The sequence below is a fragment of the Trachypithecus francoisi genome, unplaced genomic scaffold (genome assembly GCF_009764315.1).
Source record: "Trachypithecus francoisi isolate TF-2019V2 unplaced genomic scaffold, Tfra_2.0 Lachesis_group17, whole genome shotgun sequence".
NCBI lineage: Eukaryota > Metazoa > Chordata > Mammalia > Primates > Cercopithecidae > Trachypithecus > Trachypithecus francoisi.
The window spans coordinates 39876133-39892512 of NW_022681462.1; the positions used below are offsets into that span (position 1 = coordinate 39876133).

Below are 16380 nucleotides of genomic sequence, written 5' to 3' on the forward strand. Positions count from 1 at the left end.
TACAATGAAAGGGAAACAATAGCGCGTAGACAGGGATTGCAATCTAGATACATTTTCTATTTAATTTCCATTCCAAAAAGAGAATATTTTCATGCTAACAGAAGTGTTGTAAGTACATCACAAAGTGCTTTCTTCCATTTGAGTGCATGTTGTATTTTTAAAAAATAATCTCCATGCACGAATAAAATATATTTCTCGATCTAGTCCTCAGGAATATTTCAAATTTTGACAATTAACTCAGAAAACTTTTTTGTAACAAAACAGCCCCCAGGAAGAAACACTTAGTTACAGACAAATCTGTGCTGCCCTGGTCTGACCTGGGATGCTGGGGACATTGTCCTTGTGCTGAGTTACTGGGATCTGCCAGCCCTGCAGCAGTGCCCAGCCTGCCCCATCCCCTGCTGATTTGCATGTTCCCAGAGCACAGTCCCCTGCCCTGAAGACTTCTTAATAGGCCGGTCACACCCTGTGCAGGAGTCAGTCCCAGTCAGGACACAGCATGGACATGAGGGTCCCCACTCAGCTCCTGGGGCTTCTGCTGCTCTGGCTCCCAGGTAAGGAAGGAGAACAGCAGGAATTTACTCAGCCAGTGTGTTCAGTACAGACTGGCTCTTCATGGAAACTTCCCTATAATATGATTAATAGTATGAATATTTGTTTTATGTTTCCAACCTCAGGTGCCAGATGTGACATCCAGATGACCCAGTCTCCATCCTCCCTCTCTGCATCTGTAGGAGACAGAGTCACCATCACTTGCCGCTCGAGTCAGGGCATTAACAATTATTTAAGCTGGTATCAGCAGAAACCAGGGAAAGCCCCTAAGCCCCTGATCTATTATGCCTCCAATTTGGAAACAGGGGTCCCATCAAGGTTCAGCAGAAGTGGATCTGGGACAGATTACACTCTCACCATCAGCAGCCTGCAGCCTGAAGATATTGCAACATATTACTGTCAACAGTATGATAATCTCCCTCCCACAGTGTTACAAGTCATAATATAAATCACCCAGGGGAGCAGATGTGTGAGGCTCAGTGGTCCCAGATGCCCCTTCTGGTGCCTCCACCTGCTGAGAGTGTTTCTCAAATCACAGTCACACTTTGAAGGTCACTGGAGAGTTTTGTAAAAGAGCCATGAAGGCCCACTTACTCATAGCTGCCTTTCCTTGTCCTAATCCCCAGTATCACAGACAGGACAATGCTTCTCCTGATTTCATTGAGAAGAAAGGATTACACCTGAGGAGTCTGAGTTGTGCCATCAGTTGGAATTCGTACAGCAAAAATGAGCCACTCTAGGGTCACCAAGTAGGATTTTCTTTAATACAAGGTGTGAGAATCTAAACTACAGCCTTTTAAAGGCTTGCGGGTATAGTAGTCAAAGATGCAAATACTAGAAAAGAGGAATTCTCTTCCAGAATCCAGAATGCATCTGACAGAGAAGGTACAATTGCCAATCATGTGGTCTTTAGACATTTCTGAGAAGCCCATGGTTGGGAGTGCAGATGCTCTCAGCTGCCTGGAGGACTTCACCAGGTGCTTCTGCAGTCTTCATCTCCGATCAAATGTCTTGCAGCAGGTGTTGACGGATAGTATTGAATCTTCCCCTTCTTACTTCTCAATCTCAGGGCGAGCCCCTCACTGGGCAACTCTACCAAAAACCAGAGAAGGAAAAGGGTTTCTGGCAAATGTGCTTCCGGAATGATAGTGATGATGGAGAAGTGACAGGTGACATCCTAGTGTGGTCACATATCCCGACTCTCAGGATTTTGTCAGTGAAGTAATGGCCTCAGATAACACTTGGATGTACTTCCATATACTATGAGTAAGTTTCAGATCGTAGCAAGAAAATGATATTTAGTCACATGATAAATAGAACTACATGGCTACATTAATTGAAACAGCATAGTGCTGGTACAAAAAGAGACACAGACAAATGGAACAGAATAGGGCACTCAGAAATAATGCTGGAGACCTACAACCATCTGATCTTCAACAACCCTGATGAATACAAGCAATGGGGAAAGTACTCCCTATTTAATAGATAATGCTGGGAGAACTGGCTAGCCATATGCAGAAAATGGAAACCGAACCCCTTCCTTACACCTTATACAAAAATGAACTCAAGATGGATTACAGACTTAAATGTAAAACCCCAAACTATAAAAACCCTAGAAGAAAATCTAGGCAATACCATTTAGGATATAGACATGGGTAGAGATTTCATGATGAGAATGCCCAAAGCATTTGCAACAAAAAAATTGATAAATGTGATCTAATTAAATTAAAAGCAAAAATTGACAAATGACAAAAGACAAAATTAAACTAAAAGCAAAAATTGACAAAAGCAGAAATTGACAAATTAAACTAAAAGCAAAAATTGACAAATGTGATTTAATTAAACCAAAGAGCCTCTGCACAGCAGAAGAAACTATCATCAGAGTGAACAGATAACATTAAGAATGAGAGAAAATGTTTGCAATTTATTCTTCTGACAAAGGTCTAATATGCAGAGTCTATAAGGAACTTAAACAAATTTAGAGCAAAAAATAAACAACCCCATTAAAAGACTGGCAAAGGACATGAACAGACACTTCTTAAAAAAAGACATACATGATGCCAATAATCATATGAAAAAAAGCTCACCATTGCTAATCATTGCAGAAATGCAAACCAAATCACAATGAGATACCATCTCACATCAGTGAGAATGGTGATTATTAAAAAGTCAGAAAACAATAAGTTAGGCATGGTGACTCACACCTGTAATCCCAGCACTTTGGGAAGCCGAGGTAAGTGGATCAATTGAGGTCAGGAGTTCAAGAGTAGCCTGGCCAATATGCTGAAACCTCCTCTCTACTCAAAATGCAAAAATTAGCCAGAGGTGGTGGTGGATGCCTGAAATCCCAGTTCCTTGAGGGACTGAGGCACAAGAATTGCTTGAACCTGGAAGGCGGACCCTGCAGTGAGCTGAGATCGTACCACTGCACTCCAGCCTGGGTGACAGAACGATATCCCTTCTCAGATTAAAAAAAAAAAAAAAAGCAAAAAACAACAGATGCTGGCAAGGTTATAGAGAAGTAGGAAAACTTCTACACTGTTAGTGGGAATGTAAATTAGCTCAACCATTCTGGAAGACACTGTGGCAATTCCTCAAACATTTAGGACTGGAAATACCATTTGACCCAGCAATCCATTACTGGGTATATACCCAAAGGAATATAAATGATTCTACTATAAAGATACATGCATGTGTATGTTCATTGCAGCACTATCCACAATAGCAAAGACATAGAATCAGCCCAAATGCCTAACAATGATAGATCATGTCCTTTGCAAGGACATGGATGGAGCTGGAAGCCATTATCCTCAGCAAACTAAGGCAGCAACAGAAAACCAAACACTGCATGTTCTCACATATAAGTGGGAGCCGAACAATGAGAACCCATGGACACAGGGAAGGAAGAGAGGGAGCATATCAGGAAGAATAGCTAATGGATGCTGGGCTTAATACTGAGGTGATAGGATGATCTGTGCAGCAAACCACGACGGCACACATTTACCTGTGTAACAAACCTGCACATGTATCCTGGACCTTAAAGTAAAAGTTGAGGGGAAAAAAAGAAAACATAATATAAACATATATAATAGACGTATATAATGTATAATAGTATATTATACACAATATAATATTCACATATATACATATTTTATATATAATATATAAAATATATTTATTATATATAAAATATGTATCTGTGGGTGTTTGTGTTTATATATGTGTGTATCTCTGTGTGTGAATGCATATAGATAGGTAACCAGAGAGGGATGTTATATGTATAATATTGATTTATTGAAAATAATTTAGTTCACATTCCATAAATAAAATATGTTCACACATATATATGTGTTCATTTGTTTATGTGTGCTTGCATATCTATATGTGTGTGTGTGTGTATACACACAGATATAACATTTGTATTCTTTTTCTTTAATATAAAAACCTTGCTACTCATCATTTGTCCAGAACCTGGTAGCAACACTAAAAGCGTGTTACCAATTCAAAATAGCAAAACCACCTTAGATCAACTGAATGGGAATCCGTATTTTAATAAGATAACAGATGATCTATTGAAGGTTTAAGAAGCTATGTTTTAGGGAATGTTTACTTCAGCTAAGAAACTTTTGTTGGTTTATCCAACATGTCAATTTAAGAAAATCCGATTAAAGTCACATGTTGCAAACACATCCAATTTTATTTTTCACACAATATGATTGATTTAATTTTAATTAATTTAAGATTAAATTTGCTTTTTTAATGCTAAAGGTTGAAAAACATAATTATTTGTCAGTGGCATGATCACATACCTTGAAACTTAATTGGAGAAAATGTTTTAGAACCTTGAGTAATTGCTAAAGCAAAAGAAGAAACCCACATTTTGTGTACTTGTGTTGGAGCTGTTGGGACTTAAAGCTTATGTAGCTTGACCTCAGGATGTTGTTAATTGTCCTGGTTGATCTCTGCTCTTTCCGTCTTGATCCCAATAAAAAAAAAAAAAACTCATATATTAGAGATAAGCTCAGCGACCTACAGCAAAACTACCCAGCTGAGCCCTGACTAGATCAGCTAAATTATTGTTGATATGAACATCTGTGAACATGAAAATAAATACTAGTATTGTAAGCCTCTGCATTTTGAGTGACTTTTTACAAACCATTATTGTTGAAAAGCTAATACATGATTAAATATCCACATATACAGATACATTTTATGAAAATAGACTGCATAAATATGAATCCTTAGAAAATCTTAAGGAAATAGAAAACATAGAAGAAATAATACTTAAATAAATTTGAATAAAGAAAATACAACTTAACTCATTTATGGAAACATCTAACAGGAATAGTTAGTGCTGATGTTACACATATGCAGCAATACTCAATAGAATAATCAGAATGGAACTTCACATATACACTACAGATTGTTGAAAATCATTAGATTGACATTCCAAGAATAAAACATATGTTTATACATATATGTGTGCATTGTGTATATATCTTTTTATATATGATATATATTTGCACATATATTTAGATATTGCTTTCTGCATAAACTTATATAAACAGATAGTTATGTTTTAACATAGTTGTATGACCACATATGTCTGTATATATACACATGCACACATGGTACAAGCACGTATACAAAATTATCACAGTACCAAGGAAATGTAGGGCTAAATGTAATTTAGCCCTTCCAGACCCTGTCTTACAGACAGTACTCAGAGGATGGAGGAATTTTAATGAAACAGATATCAAAACATCATGTGAGGCATGCATACATTTTGGTGAAAAATTTTTTCACAGTCACTATTTTCTTTAAAGTTTTATGAAGTGTTGTTGTCTGGTCTCCTTGGTAATTTAGACCTTAGCTTAAATTTGTGACCCATGAGGAATGTTGGATTCTGGACTGAAGGATTTTGGATTTTGCCTTTTATTTTATTTTATTTCATTTCATTTTATTCTATATTCCAGAATACCTGTGCAGGATATGCAGGTTTGTTACATAGGTAAACAGGTGCTATGGTGATTTGCTGCACCTGTCAACCCATCACCTAGGTATTAAGCCCAGCATCCATTCACTACTTTCCTGGTGCTCTTCCCCTACCCACTCTCCCCTGAAAGGCCCTAGTGTGTGTTGTTCCCCTCCCTGTGTTCATGTGTGCTCACTGTTCAGTTTCCCTTCTAAGTGAGAACATGTAGTGTCTGGTTTTCTGTTCCTGTGTTAGTTTTCGTAGGATAATGGTTTCTAGTTTCAACCATGTCCTGCAAGGGACATGATCTCATTCCTTTTTATGGTTGCATAGTATTACATGGTGTATATGTACAACATTTTATTTATCCATTCTATCATTGATGGGCATTTGGGTTGATTCCATGTCTTTGCTATTGTGGATAGTGCTGCAATGAACATACACATGCATTTATCTTTATAGCAGAATCATTTATATTCCTTTGGGTATATACCCAGTAATGGATTGCTGGATCAAATAGTATTTCCAGTCCTAAATCTTTGAGGAATTGCCACACTGTCTTCCAGAATGGTTGAAGTAATTTACACTCCCACCACCAGTGTAGAAGTGTTTCTATTTCCCTCCAACCTTGACAGCATCTGTTGTTTCTTGATTTTTCCATAATCACCATGCTGACTAGAGCGATATGGCATCTCATTGTGATTTTGATTTGCATTTTGCTGATGATAATTGATGCTGAGCTTTTTTCATGTTTGTTGGCCTCATGTATGTCTTCTTTTGAGAAGTGCCTGTTCATGTCCTTTGCCCACCTTTTAATGGGCTTTTTTATTTTTATTTTTGTAAATTTGTTTAAATTTCTTGTAAATTCTGGATATTATAACTTTGTCAGATGAATAAATTGCAAAAATTTTCTCCCATTCTGTAGGTTGTCTGTTCACTCTGAAGATAGTTTATTTTGCTGTGCAGAGGCTCTTTAGTTTAATTAGATCACATTTGCCAATTTTTGCTTTTGTTGCAAATGCTGTAGGCATCTTTGTCATAAAATTTCTGCCTGTGTCTATGTCCTAAATGGTATTGCCTGGATTTTCTTCTAAAGTTTTTATAGTTTGGGATTTTACATTTAAGTCTGTAAGCCATCTTGAGTTCGTTTTTGTATAAGGCATAAGGAAGGGGTCCAGTTTCAATTTTCTGCATATGGCCAGCCCATCCTCCCAGCACCATTTATTAAATAGGGAGTACTTCCCTCATTGCTTGTTTTTGTTTTCTCTTTTTTTTTGTCAGGTTTGTTGAAGATCCGATGGTTGTATATTTGTGGTTTATTTCTAAACTCCCTATTCTGCTCCATTGGTCTGTGTGTCTGTTTTTGTACCAGTATCATGTTGTTTTGGTTAGTGTAGCCTTGTAGTATAGTTTGAAGTTGTGTAACGTGATGCCTCCAGTTTTGTTCTTTTTGCTTAGGATTGTCTTGGCTACACAGCCTCTTCTTTGGTTCTATATGAATTTAAAAATTGCTATTTCGAATTTTATGATGAATGTCATAGTAGTTTATTGGGGATAGGGTTGATTCTATAAATTGCTTTGGGGAGTATGGCCAGTTTTGCGATATTGATTCTTCCTATCCATGAGCATGGAATGTTTTTCTATCTGTTTGTGTCCTCTCTGATTTTCTTGAACAGTGGTTTGTAACTCTCCTTGAAGAGGTCTTTCACTTTCCTTGTTAGCTGTTATCCTAGGTATTTTATTCTCTTTGTGGCAATTATGAATAGGAGCTCGTTCATAATTTGGCTCTCTATGTGTCTGTTGTTGGTGTATAGAATGCTTGTCAATTGTGCACATTGATTTTGTATTCAGAGACTTTGCTGAAGTGGCTTATCAGCTTAAGAAGCTTTTGAGCTGAGTCAATGACGTTTTCTAGATATAGAATCATGTCATCTACAAACAAAGATAATTTGAATTTCTCTCTTCCTATTTGAATATGCTTTATTTCTCTCTCTTCCCTGATTGCCCTGGCCAGAACTTCCAATAGTATGTTGAATAAGAGGGATGAGAGAAGGTATCCTTATCTTGTAGCGGTTTTCAAGGGGAATGCTTCCAGCTTTTGCCCATTCAGTATGATATTGACTGTGAGTTTGTCATAAGTGGCTCTTATTATTTTGGGGTATATTTCTTCAACACCTAGTTTATTGAAATGAAGTGATGTTGAATTTTATCAAAGACCTTTTCTCCATCTATTGAGATAATCATGTGGGTTTTGTCTCTAGTTCTCTTTATGTGATGAATTATGTATATGTTGAACCAGCCTTGCATCTGGGGATGAAGTCAACTTGATCGTGGTGGATAAGCTTTTTGTGCGGCTGGATGTGGTTTGCCAGTATTTTATTGAGGATTTTTGCATCAATTTTCATTAGGGATATTGACCTAAGGTGGGTTTTTTGTTTGTTTGTTTGTTTGTTTTTTGGTATCTCTGCCAGGTTTTGGTATCAGGATGATTCTGGTCTCTTAAAATAAGTTAGACAGGAGTCTCTCCTTTTCAATTGTTTGGAATTGTTTCAGAAGGAGTGATACCAGCTCCTGTTTTTATCTCTGGTAGAAATGAACTGCAAATCCATCTGCTCCTGGGCTTTTTTTGGTTGATAAGCTATTTATTACTGCCTCGATTTCAGAAGTTGGTATTGGTCTATTCAGGGATTCAACTTCTTCCTGGTTCAATCTTGGATGTCCCTATTCTTTAGGTAGAAGTGATTCTGCTGTTACTTGTAAAGACAATGTTTGCAATATGTCAGGTATTGACACATTGCTTTTAATGTGTGAAAAAGGAATTCAAATGTGGGAAAGTGTGTATTGGTGATGTCAAGCCACAAGCGTGAATGGAGATACAAAAAAACATGCATCTGTGAAAAATGATGAATCCAAAAGAGACTGAATTTAGGGATATTATCAACACAAGGAGAGCTGCAGGCTAAGGGGTCAGATCTCTGGTAGCTGCTGGCAGGGATGCTGTTCTTCTGTGGGCAGTAGTGAGGAACAGCTGTCTTCTCTGCAGGAGGCAGTCTGAATATGGGATCTCAGGCAGTAAGGGCTCCTCCGCAGACTGAATCGGCAGTGCAGTTTTTGAGACTGTTCCAGACGCTCTGCCTGGGGCCTGTTCTTAAGGCTTCCCAACAATTTTTGAGCTATTTAATATCCCATAATGAATCCCTTTATGCTTAGTGCAGTTGACATTTGTAACCAATACTAATGACCACTCTGCACTGAGGACATTGTTGCCTCCTTTTTTCCTGCTATATATAATGCTTTCCAGGTGAACCTACTAGAGAAGGCCAACATGAATAACCTTCATGTCATCAAAAGTGCATGACAAATAAGCTCGTAGGAGCCACCAGGTTCTCAGTCAGCTGCAGTGTCTCATGACACAAAAAGAGGAGACTGAGGAATCTGCCCGTAATCCTTAAGTCAGTCTTTCTGCACCCTTAGGTAGGGTCTCCACGTGCATGTACTCATCAGTGCTCTGAGGAATACCGAAGGAAGCATCCGTGGATAGCTTGGGCTCTCTCTGAACTCCCTCCTCTGTTTCTCTGTCTTTCTGGACCACCAATTCCTTTTCCTCTATTCAGGGACACTCCCAGGTACCTCATGGATTTTCTTTTCCTGCACAATGCTCTGGAAACTCTCCTCAGGGTCTCAGACGGATCAATCCAAATTTCATCCCCTTTCGTTTAAAACCTTCTGGGCTCAATATCCTTAATTTCTAATGTCCAATTTCTTGAAAACAATTGTTTCATGTATTTTGTGCTGTGTTTTAGTTAATCCAGGGAGGAGTGTAAATCTAGCCCATTCTAATCTATTTTGGCTACAGGTTGAATATCTGGAAGCCCAAGTCTGAAGTTAGAAATTTGTCGCTCCTCAAGGTTCTTCACCAGCACCTGGCAGTGTGGGGATAGCAGGTCATGCTTTAGGGTTACAAATGGGACTTTACTGCCATTCCCTCATCTCTTGCTTTTCCCACACCACACAAGGTCTCCTGAACACATATACAGACAGTTCCCACACACTCACATGCCATCCTGCTTCCCAGCAGCAGAAACCTGGCCTCACTTTGTGCCTGAGGGGGAACACCTACTGCATGGCTGCTCTCAGGAGAATGAGCCCAGAGAAAGGGCCAACTCCCTGGAAGTGAGGGTTGGAGCATTTGAATTTGTAATTTCAGGGCCCCAAGTACCAGGGTGTGATGTAGAAGAAAACTGGCTCTATATTATCTTTCTGTGGGAAAGACTGGAGGAGGGCCAGATGAGGGGCCTTCACTTCTGGGGCCCAGAGCAAGAGGCCCCTCTTGTTGGGTGTGCATGTAGCTTTGATTGACGCATTATTACTGAGACACTCGATAGCTCCATTGAAATCCAAGATTGGAGACCTCCAACCACCATGCTCTGTCAGTGTCCATAGGGCCCCTTTATGATCCAGCAGGTTGTTGAGGACTCCCCGGCCTTGATGAGTTCGCAGGAGAGCTAGCTTTGTCTCCAGCCTCATCCTCCCTTCCTCCACGTCTTCCCTGAAACTCAGCAATTCCCCAGGTGATGTGATCTTGTCTTCCTCCTACTTTGAAGAGAATTGATCCTCAGTGATTCTGGGGTATTCAGGGTTATACATTTATCCTAATTCAGGCTTCAGTTTCACGGACATCCTATTTGGTTGATGAAAGAAACTGTATTTGATTTGATTTTTATTTTTTGATAATCAAGTTTGGCATCCTTAGTCAGAACTTTCATGCTGATGAACTGAGAGAAATAAAGTTGCAAGGCACTAGGCAAAGGGGCTAACACCTATAATCCCAGCATTTGAAAGGCTAAGACTGTAGGATTACTTGATCCCAGCAATTTGAGACTAGCTTAGACAACACAGCAAGACCCCATCTCCACAACAAATGAAAAAAGTAGCCAGGAGTGGTGGCACACACCTGTTGTTCTGGCTACTGGGGAGGCTGAGACAAGAGGTTTGTTTAAGCCCAAGAGGTTGAGGTTGGAGTAAGCTGTGATCTTGCCACTGCACTCCAGTGTAGGGGACAGAGCAGGACCCAGTCTCAAACAAAACAAAACAAACAAGTTACATTGGTAGCGAGGGGGTAGACCATTGAGGTCCCCAAATCAAGAATAGGATGGCCACTTAGTTGATGGATACTAAAGAAACCTGTGTCTTCAGATAATAATTTGTCCATGAACTACGCACCTTTGAGAAAGCACAGTGTTATCTTTGTGCATCTAGAGTAAATTTCCGTGTCTTATGATTGTAACAGGTATGACTCAGTGCCATTACAAAATACTTTAGACTAGCCTGGGCATGCTCTTAACAGCTGCCATTTTTATTTATTGAAACAATTTCACATTTACAGAAAGTTTGTAAGTTTGTACAAAGTAACACTTTTTTCCCCAAAACCATTGAGAGTCACTTGATGACCTCATAGCCCCACCCTTTAAGACTTTACTATGTATTTCCTTTAGACAAGACATTTTCCTACATAAAGTAACACATTTGTGGAATTGGGGTATCATTATTTGTGCATCACTCCATCTAATCCTCAGGTTTATTTCAACTTTCCTTAATTGTTCCCATAATATCTTTTGTAACAAAATGATTCATGGGTTGCCTTTGGTGGCCTGTACCTCTGTAGTTGTCTTCCATCTAGAACAGTTTCACAGTCCTTGTTTGGACTTCATAAACTTACTGCTTTTGAAGATTACACACCAGTTACCATGTAGATTGTCAGTTTAAATTTGATTGAATTTTCTACAAGATTCAGCTCTGTTTAGTGTGCCTGTTGCAGGAAGATCCAGAAGCCATACTGTGCTCTCACTGCATCCTATTGGGATGTGCGTGATTTCCATCCGCCCCGTGACTGATGAGGTTCAGTTTGATTCCTGCTGAAGCGGGTGTCTGCCAGGCTTCTCCCTGCCCCTTCACTCTTGTTTTCCTTGAAAGCGATAAGAATTTGTGGATATGTTCTTGATGCTTCATGAATATCCCCCTCCTAGTTGAAATATAGACATGGATCTGTATTTTCTTAGATGGGTTATAATCTGCTACCATCATCATTTACTTTCCTAGTCAACACTCCTCTAATTTGTTCAACGGGAGCCTCGTTCACATTGACTCTGAATACCTGCTGTTTTTACCCCATCATTCTCTGAGTACTTTTTAAATTTCTGGCAGTACCTGGTACAGGCTCATCTTCCATTTTCCCTATTTTAGACCTGACATCAACCATTTCTCCAAAGTTTACTGATTCCTTTTAGTAGAAATTGGTATTCAGAAAAATAAGATCTACACACTAAATGTATTCAGTGGAACTGATGTGTCATCGCTTCTAGAGAAGATGATCTATCAATTATCTGTCTATCATCTATCATCATCTTCATCTATTCATCTATGTTTTTACCTATATCCACATAAACCATGAATTGTCACTGATATAGCTACAATCAAGAATCATAGAGTTGATTCTAGTATGCTCTTTTAAAATATTTCTAACATTTCTCCCTGGGTATCTTGGCTCTAATCATCCTTACTACACTGACTTATGGGATCAACGTCTCTGTGCAACACTAATCTCCTGCTGTCATTGCCACCTACACTCTCCTTGCAGACAGCTTCCCTCTTCTGCCTCACAACCTGCATTAGCTCTGATATCCTTTGCCAGCTCACTGTTAATTTTGACTCCTGCATGGGTGACCTTCTCAATCTACATGGGCACTGATGCTAGTACCAATGGCTTTACCCCTTTTGAAGGGCCCTGCTCATCCTGCTTCAGCTGTGACATCTGCGCTAGTGGGAGGATGGTGCCCCACATCCTGCACCTACGTGGGGATACCCTGCTCCCTCTACTATAGCTTCGACACCTCTGGTGGGATTCCCTCTCCACTGCACAACAAAGTGTCCTTTCCGTACTGTGTGGGTTTCACACCCTGTGCAATATTTTGGTTTCCCCTTCATTTTGGTGCACGGTTTTCTTTCTGAATCTGCTTTGGTCAAATGCCTAAATCCAGCCATTAAGAACTGCTTTCTCTTAAAAACTGGAAAAGATTGGTAATACAGAGATATACAGTTTACTGAACAGAGTAGATTCAAGAGTAGATGTGAGCACTGGGTCTAGATAACATTTCAGCTTCCAGAAGAAGTTAGCTTAAGAATGGTGGAAGGCACACATATTAATCCAAGGTGCTCAGGAAATGGGAATACATGATGGCACACAGAGCTAGAAAGTAGCTGAGACTTTTCAGAAGTGGAGGGAGAAAATTTCTGATGTTGGCCTAGATAAAAGAAGAAAGAAAGAAAGAAAATGTAGAAATAGAGGAAGACAATCACATGTCTGAGATAAGAGGTTAGCCATGCCATTTACCCAGTGGCTGGACCTTTCCTTGCAAAGCATTACACTATTTTCACATATTATATGTTAACATTTTCCTTTTTTTAGTTTTTGATAAATAAATCTGTCCTTCTATCCATCCATCTATGAATCCATCCATCTTTCTTGTACCTCATTGCATCTCTGGATGATAGTGCTGATGATTAACAACATCAAGGGCTCTAGAGGATCAGGGAAAAGAAGTCCTCTGGCCTCAATAATATTCATCAATAACAAATGCAGGACATTTCTAAAATTTATTGCAGATTCTGGAGATGTGCTTCTCCAACAAGCCAGGTCTTAGACGGGAAGCTAGCAAGAAAAGTAGGTCTCGAACTACGAATAGAGTAGAAGAGTAACCTCTTTGCAAGACAGTAGACAGATTCTGTTCTGTGGCCCCCAAAGAGAAACATGTTCTCTGCTGACAAGTGTATGCAGGCCTGATCAATGTTATGATGCCTGGGAGACACTAGGCCTGTGCAATATTATGGAGATAAAGTCATTCTTGCAGCTGTGAAAATTTTTATCTTCAAAAAAGCACAGCCAAATTCCTGAAGACTTGTACACATGCTGGTCATACCCTTTGCAAGATTCAGCACCAGTCAAGAGACAGCATGGACATGAGAGTCTCTGCTCAGCTCCTAGGGCTCCTGCTGCTCTGGCTCCCAAATAAGTAAGGAGAACACTACGAATTTACTCAGCTGGTGTGGTCACTACTGCCTGGCTATTCAGGAAAGTCCTCTCATAACATGGTTAATAGTGTTAATAGTTTTATGTTTTCCATCACAGGTGCCATATGTGACATCCAGATGACCCAGTCTCCATCCTCGCTGTCTTCATCTCTAGGTAAGAGTCACCATCACATGACAGGCAAGTCAGGCAGGGCATTAGCCATGTTTTAGCCCGATACTAAGAGAAGCCAGGAAAAGCTTCTGAGCTCCTGATCTATGACACACCCAATTTGCAAACCTGGGTCCCATTGCAGTTATGTGCAGTGGATCCAGGACAGATTTTCTTCTCATCTTCAGCAGCCTGCAGCCTGAAGTTACTGCAAATTCTTATTATTGATCAGTATAAAAGTTACCCTCTCAGAGTGTTACAAACCCAATAAGCTCTCTAAGGAAGCAGATATGTGAGGCTGGGCTGCCCCAGCTGCTTTTCCTGGTGCCTCCATCTGCTGAGAGTGTTTCTCAGACACAGTCACACTCTAAAGGTCGCTGAGCAGTTTTCATGGAAGGGGTAAGGGAGGTGTCTCTACACCTTAGTTTCTTTTATCCTCCTTAGCCGCAGCAGCAGACATGGCAATGCCTCTCCTAATTTCATAAAAGAGTCATTACATATGAGGACTCTGGGTTACAGCATTGGTCCAGATTCATACAACAAAAGAGAAGCTATTGCAGATAAACCAAATAGAAAATTTTTCCTAATATGGGAAATCCATCTCTAAATTACAACTTTTCAAAGACCAGAGGATATAATGGTTTAGGAAACCAGAAAGGCAAAAGAAGTGCTATGAAATCTACTTCAAGAAGCAATGGTGGCCAGGCATGGTGGCTCAGACCAGTAATGCCAGCACTATAAACTATATATACACATACACACACGCACTATATATATACACACACACAAACACACACATATATATACACACACACTATATACACACACACTATATATATAGTGTGTGTATATATATATAATACATATATATACACACTATATATATATGTATTTTATATATATACACACTATATATCTATATATATTATATATATTATTATATATAATAAATATCACCTGAGATCAGGAGTTTGAGACTAGTCTGACCAACATGGAGAAACCCCGTCTCTGCTAAAAATACAGAAATAATCAGGCATGATGGTGCATGCCTGTAATCCCAGCTGCTCAGGAGGCTGAGGCAGGAGAATCGTTTGAACCCAGGTGGTGGAGGTTGCAGTGAGCCAAGATTGCACCATTGCAATCTTTGCATTGCCTGGGGAACAGCGCTAGACTCTATCTCAAAAAAAAAAAAAAAAAAAAAAAAAAGAATAAAAGGTCAGGCATGGTGGCTCACGCCTGTAATCCCAGCACTTTGGGAGGCAAGCATATTGCTTCAGGTCAGGAGTTAGACCACCCTGGGCAACACGGTGAAACCTTGACTCTACTAAAATAATACAAAAGTTAGCCAGGCATGGTGGCACATTCCTGTAGTCCCAGCTGCTCAGGAGGCTGAGGCAGGAGAATCACTTGAACCCAAGGGGTGGAGGTTGCAATGAGCCAAGATCATAGCACTGAGTTCCAGCCTGGGCGACATAATAAGACTGTCTCAAAACGAAACAAAACAAAACAAAAAAAAGGAACAAAATTGAAGGAATAACACCAGGCAATATCAAACCCTGCTACAAATAACACTAATTAAAGTATTTTGATTTGGTGAAGGGTGAGGACTTTAACCCTGTGCAATGGGTTAGATAATCCAAATACAGATCTGCACATATGTAGTCACCCAATTTACAGTAAAAGTGTTACCACGGGCCAGGCACAGGGGCTCATACCTGTAATCCCAGCACTTTGGGAGGCCGAGGTGGGCAGATTACGAGATCAGGAGTTCGAGACCAGTCTGACAAACATGGTGAAACCCCATCTCTACTAAAAGTACAAAAATTAGCAAGGCATGGTGGCACATGCCTGTAATCCCAGCTACTGAGGAGGCTGAGGCAGGGGAATCACTTGAACCTGGGAGGTACAGGTTATAGTGAGCCAAGATTTCACCACTGCACTCTAGCCTGGGTGACAGACACTCTGTCTCAAAAAAAAAAAAAAGTGTTACCATAGACCATTCCTACTGAAAGAGAAAAATATCTTGGTCAGGTAATTTAAAACAAGAGACATGTACTTTCTCACAGTTCTGAAGGCTGGGAAGTCCAAGGTAAAGACATTGGCAATCTTTTCATCCCGTGAGGGCTGCTCCAGCTTCCAAGATGGTGGCTTGTGACTGAGTCCTCACATGGTGGAGGTGGAAGGGCAAAAGAGACAAACTCTGTGTGAAGCTACTTTTATTGCGTGTTCATCCCATTCACAGTGGTGGAACCATCATGAATAATCAGCTCCCTGAAGCCCCACTTTCTAATATTGTGGCATGGGGCAAACAGGAATCTTGGATGAGATGCAGATATTCAGACCAGAGCAGTAATCAGTAGAGAAACATATAATGAGTAACGGTATTGGATCAATAATATATCTATATTACATAAAAATGAATGTTGATCTTTACATTTCACCTCTATATTATATAAATATCAACTCTAAATGAATCATAAACTATAATATAAAGGCAAAATCATAAAGCTTTTAGTAAAGAGCATAAAAACATATATCAAAAACAGGTGCAGAAAGAAATTTCTTAAAGAGGACACACAAAGCACCAGGCACAAAGACAAATTAGGTTCTATTTGTA

The 16380-nt window shown here is 39.7% G+C and overlaps 1 gene segment (V, D, J or C); it reads left to right on the plus strand.

The window, feature by feature from the left end:
• The first annotated feature begins 474 nt into the window (after positions 1–474).
• On the plus strand, positions 475–1000 carry LOC117062894. The segment is given in 2 exon segments: positions 475–554; positions 678–1000. Coding segments are annotated over 2 exon segments (378 nt in total).
• The last annotated feature ends 15380 nt before the right edge of the window (positions 1001–16380 follow it).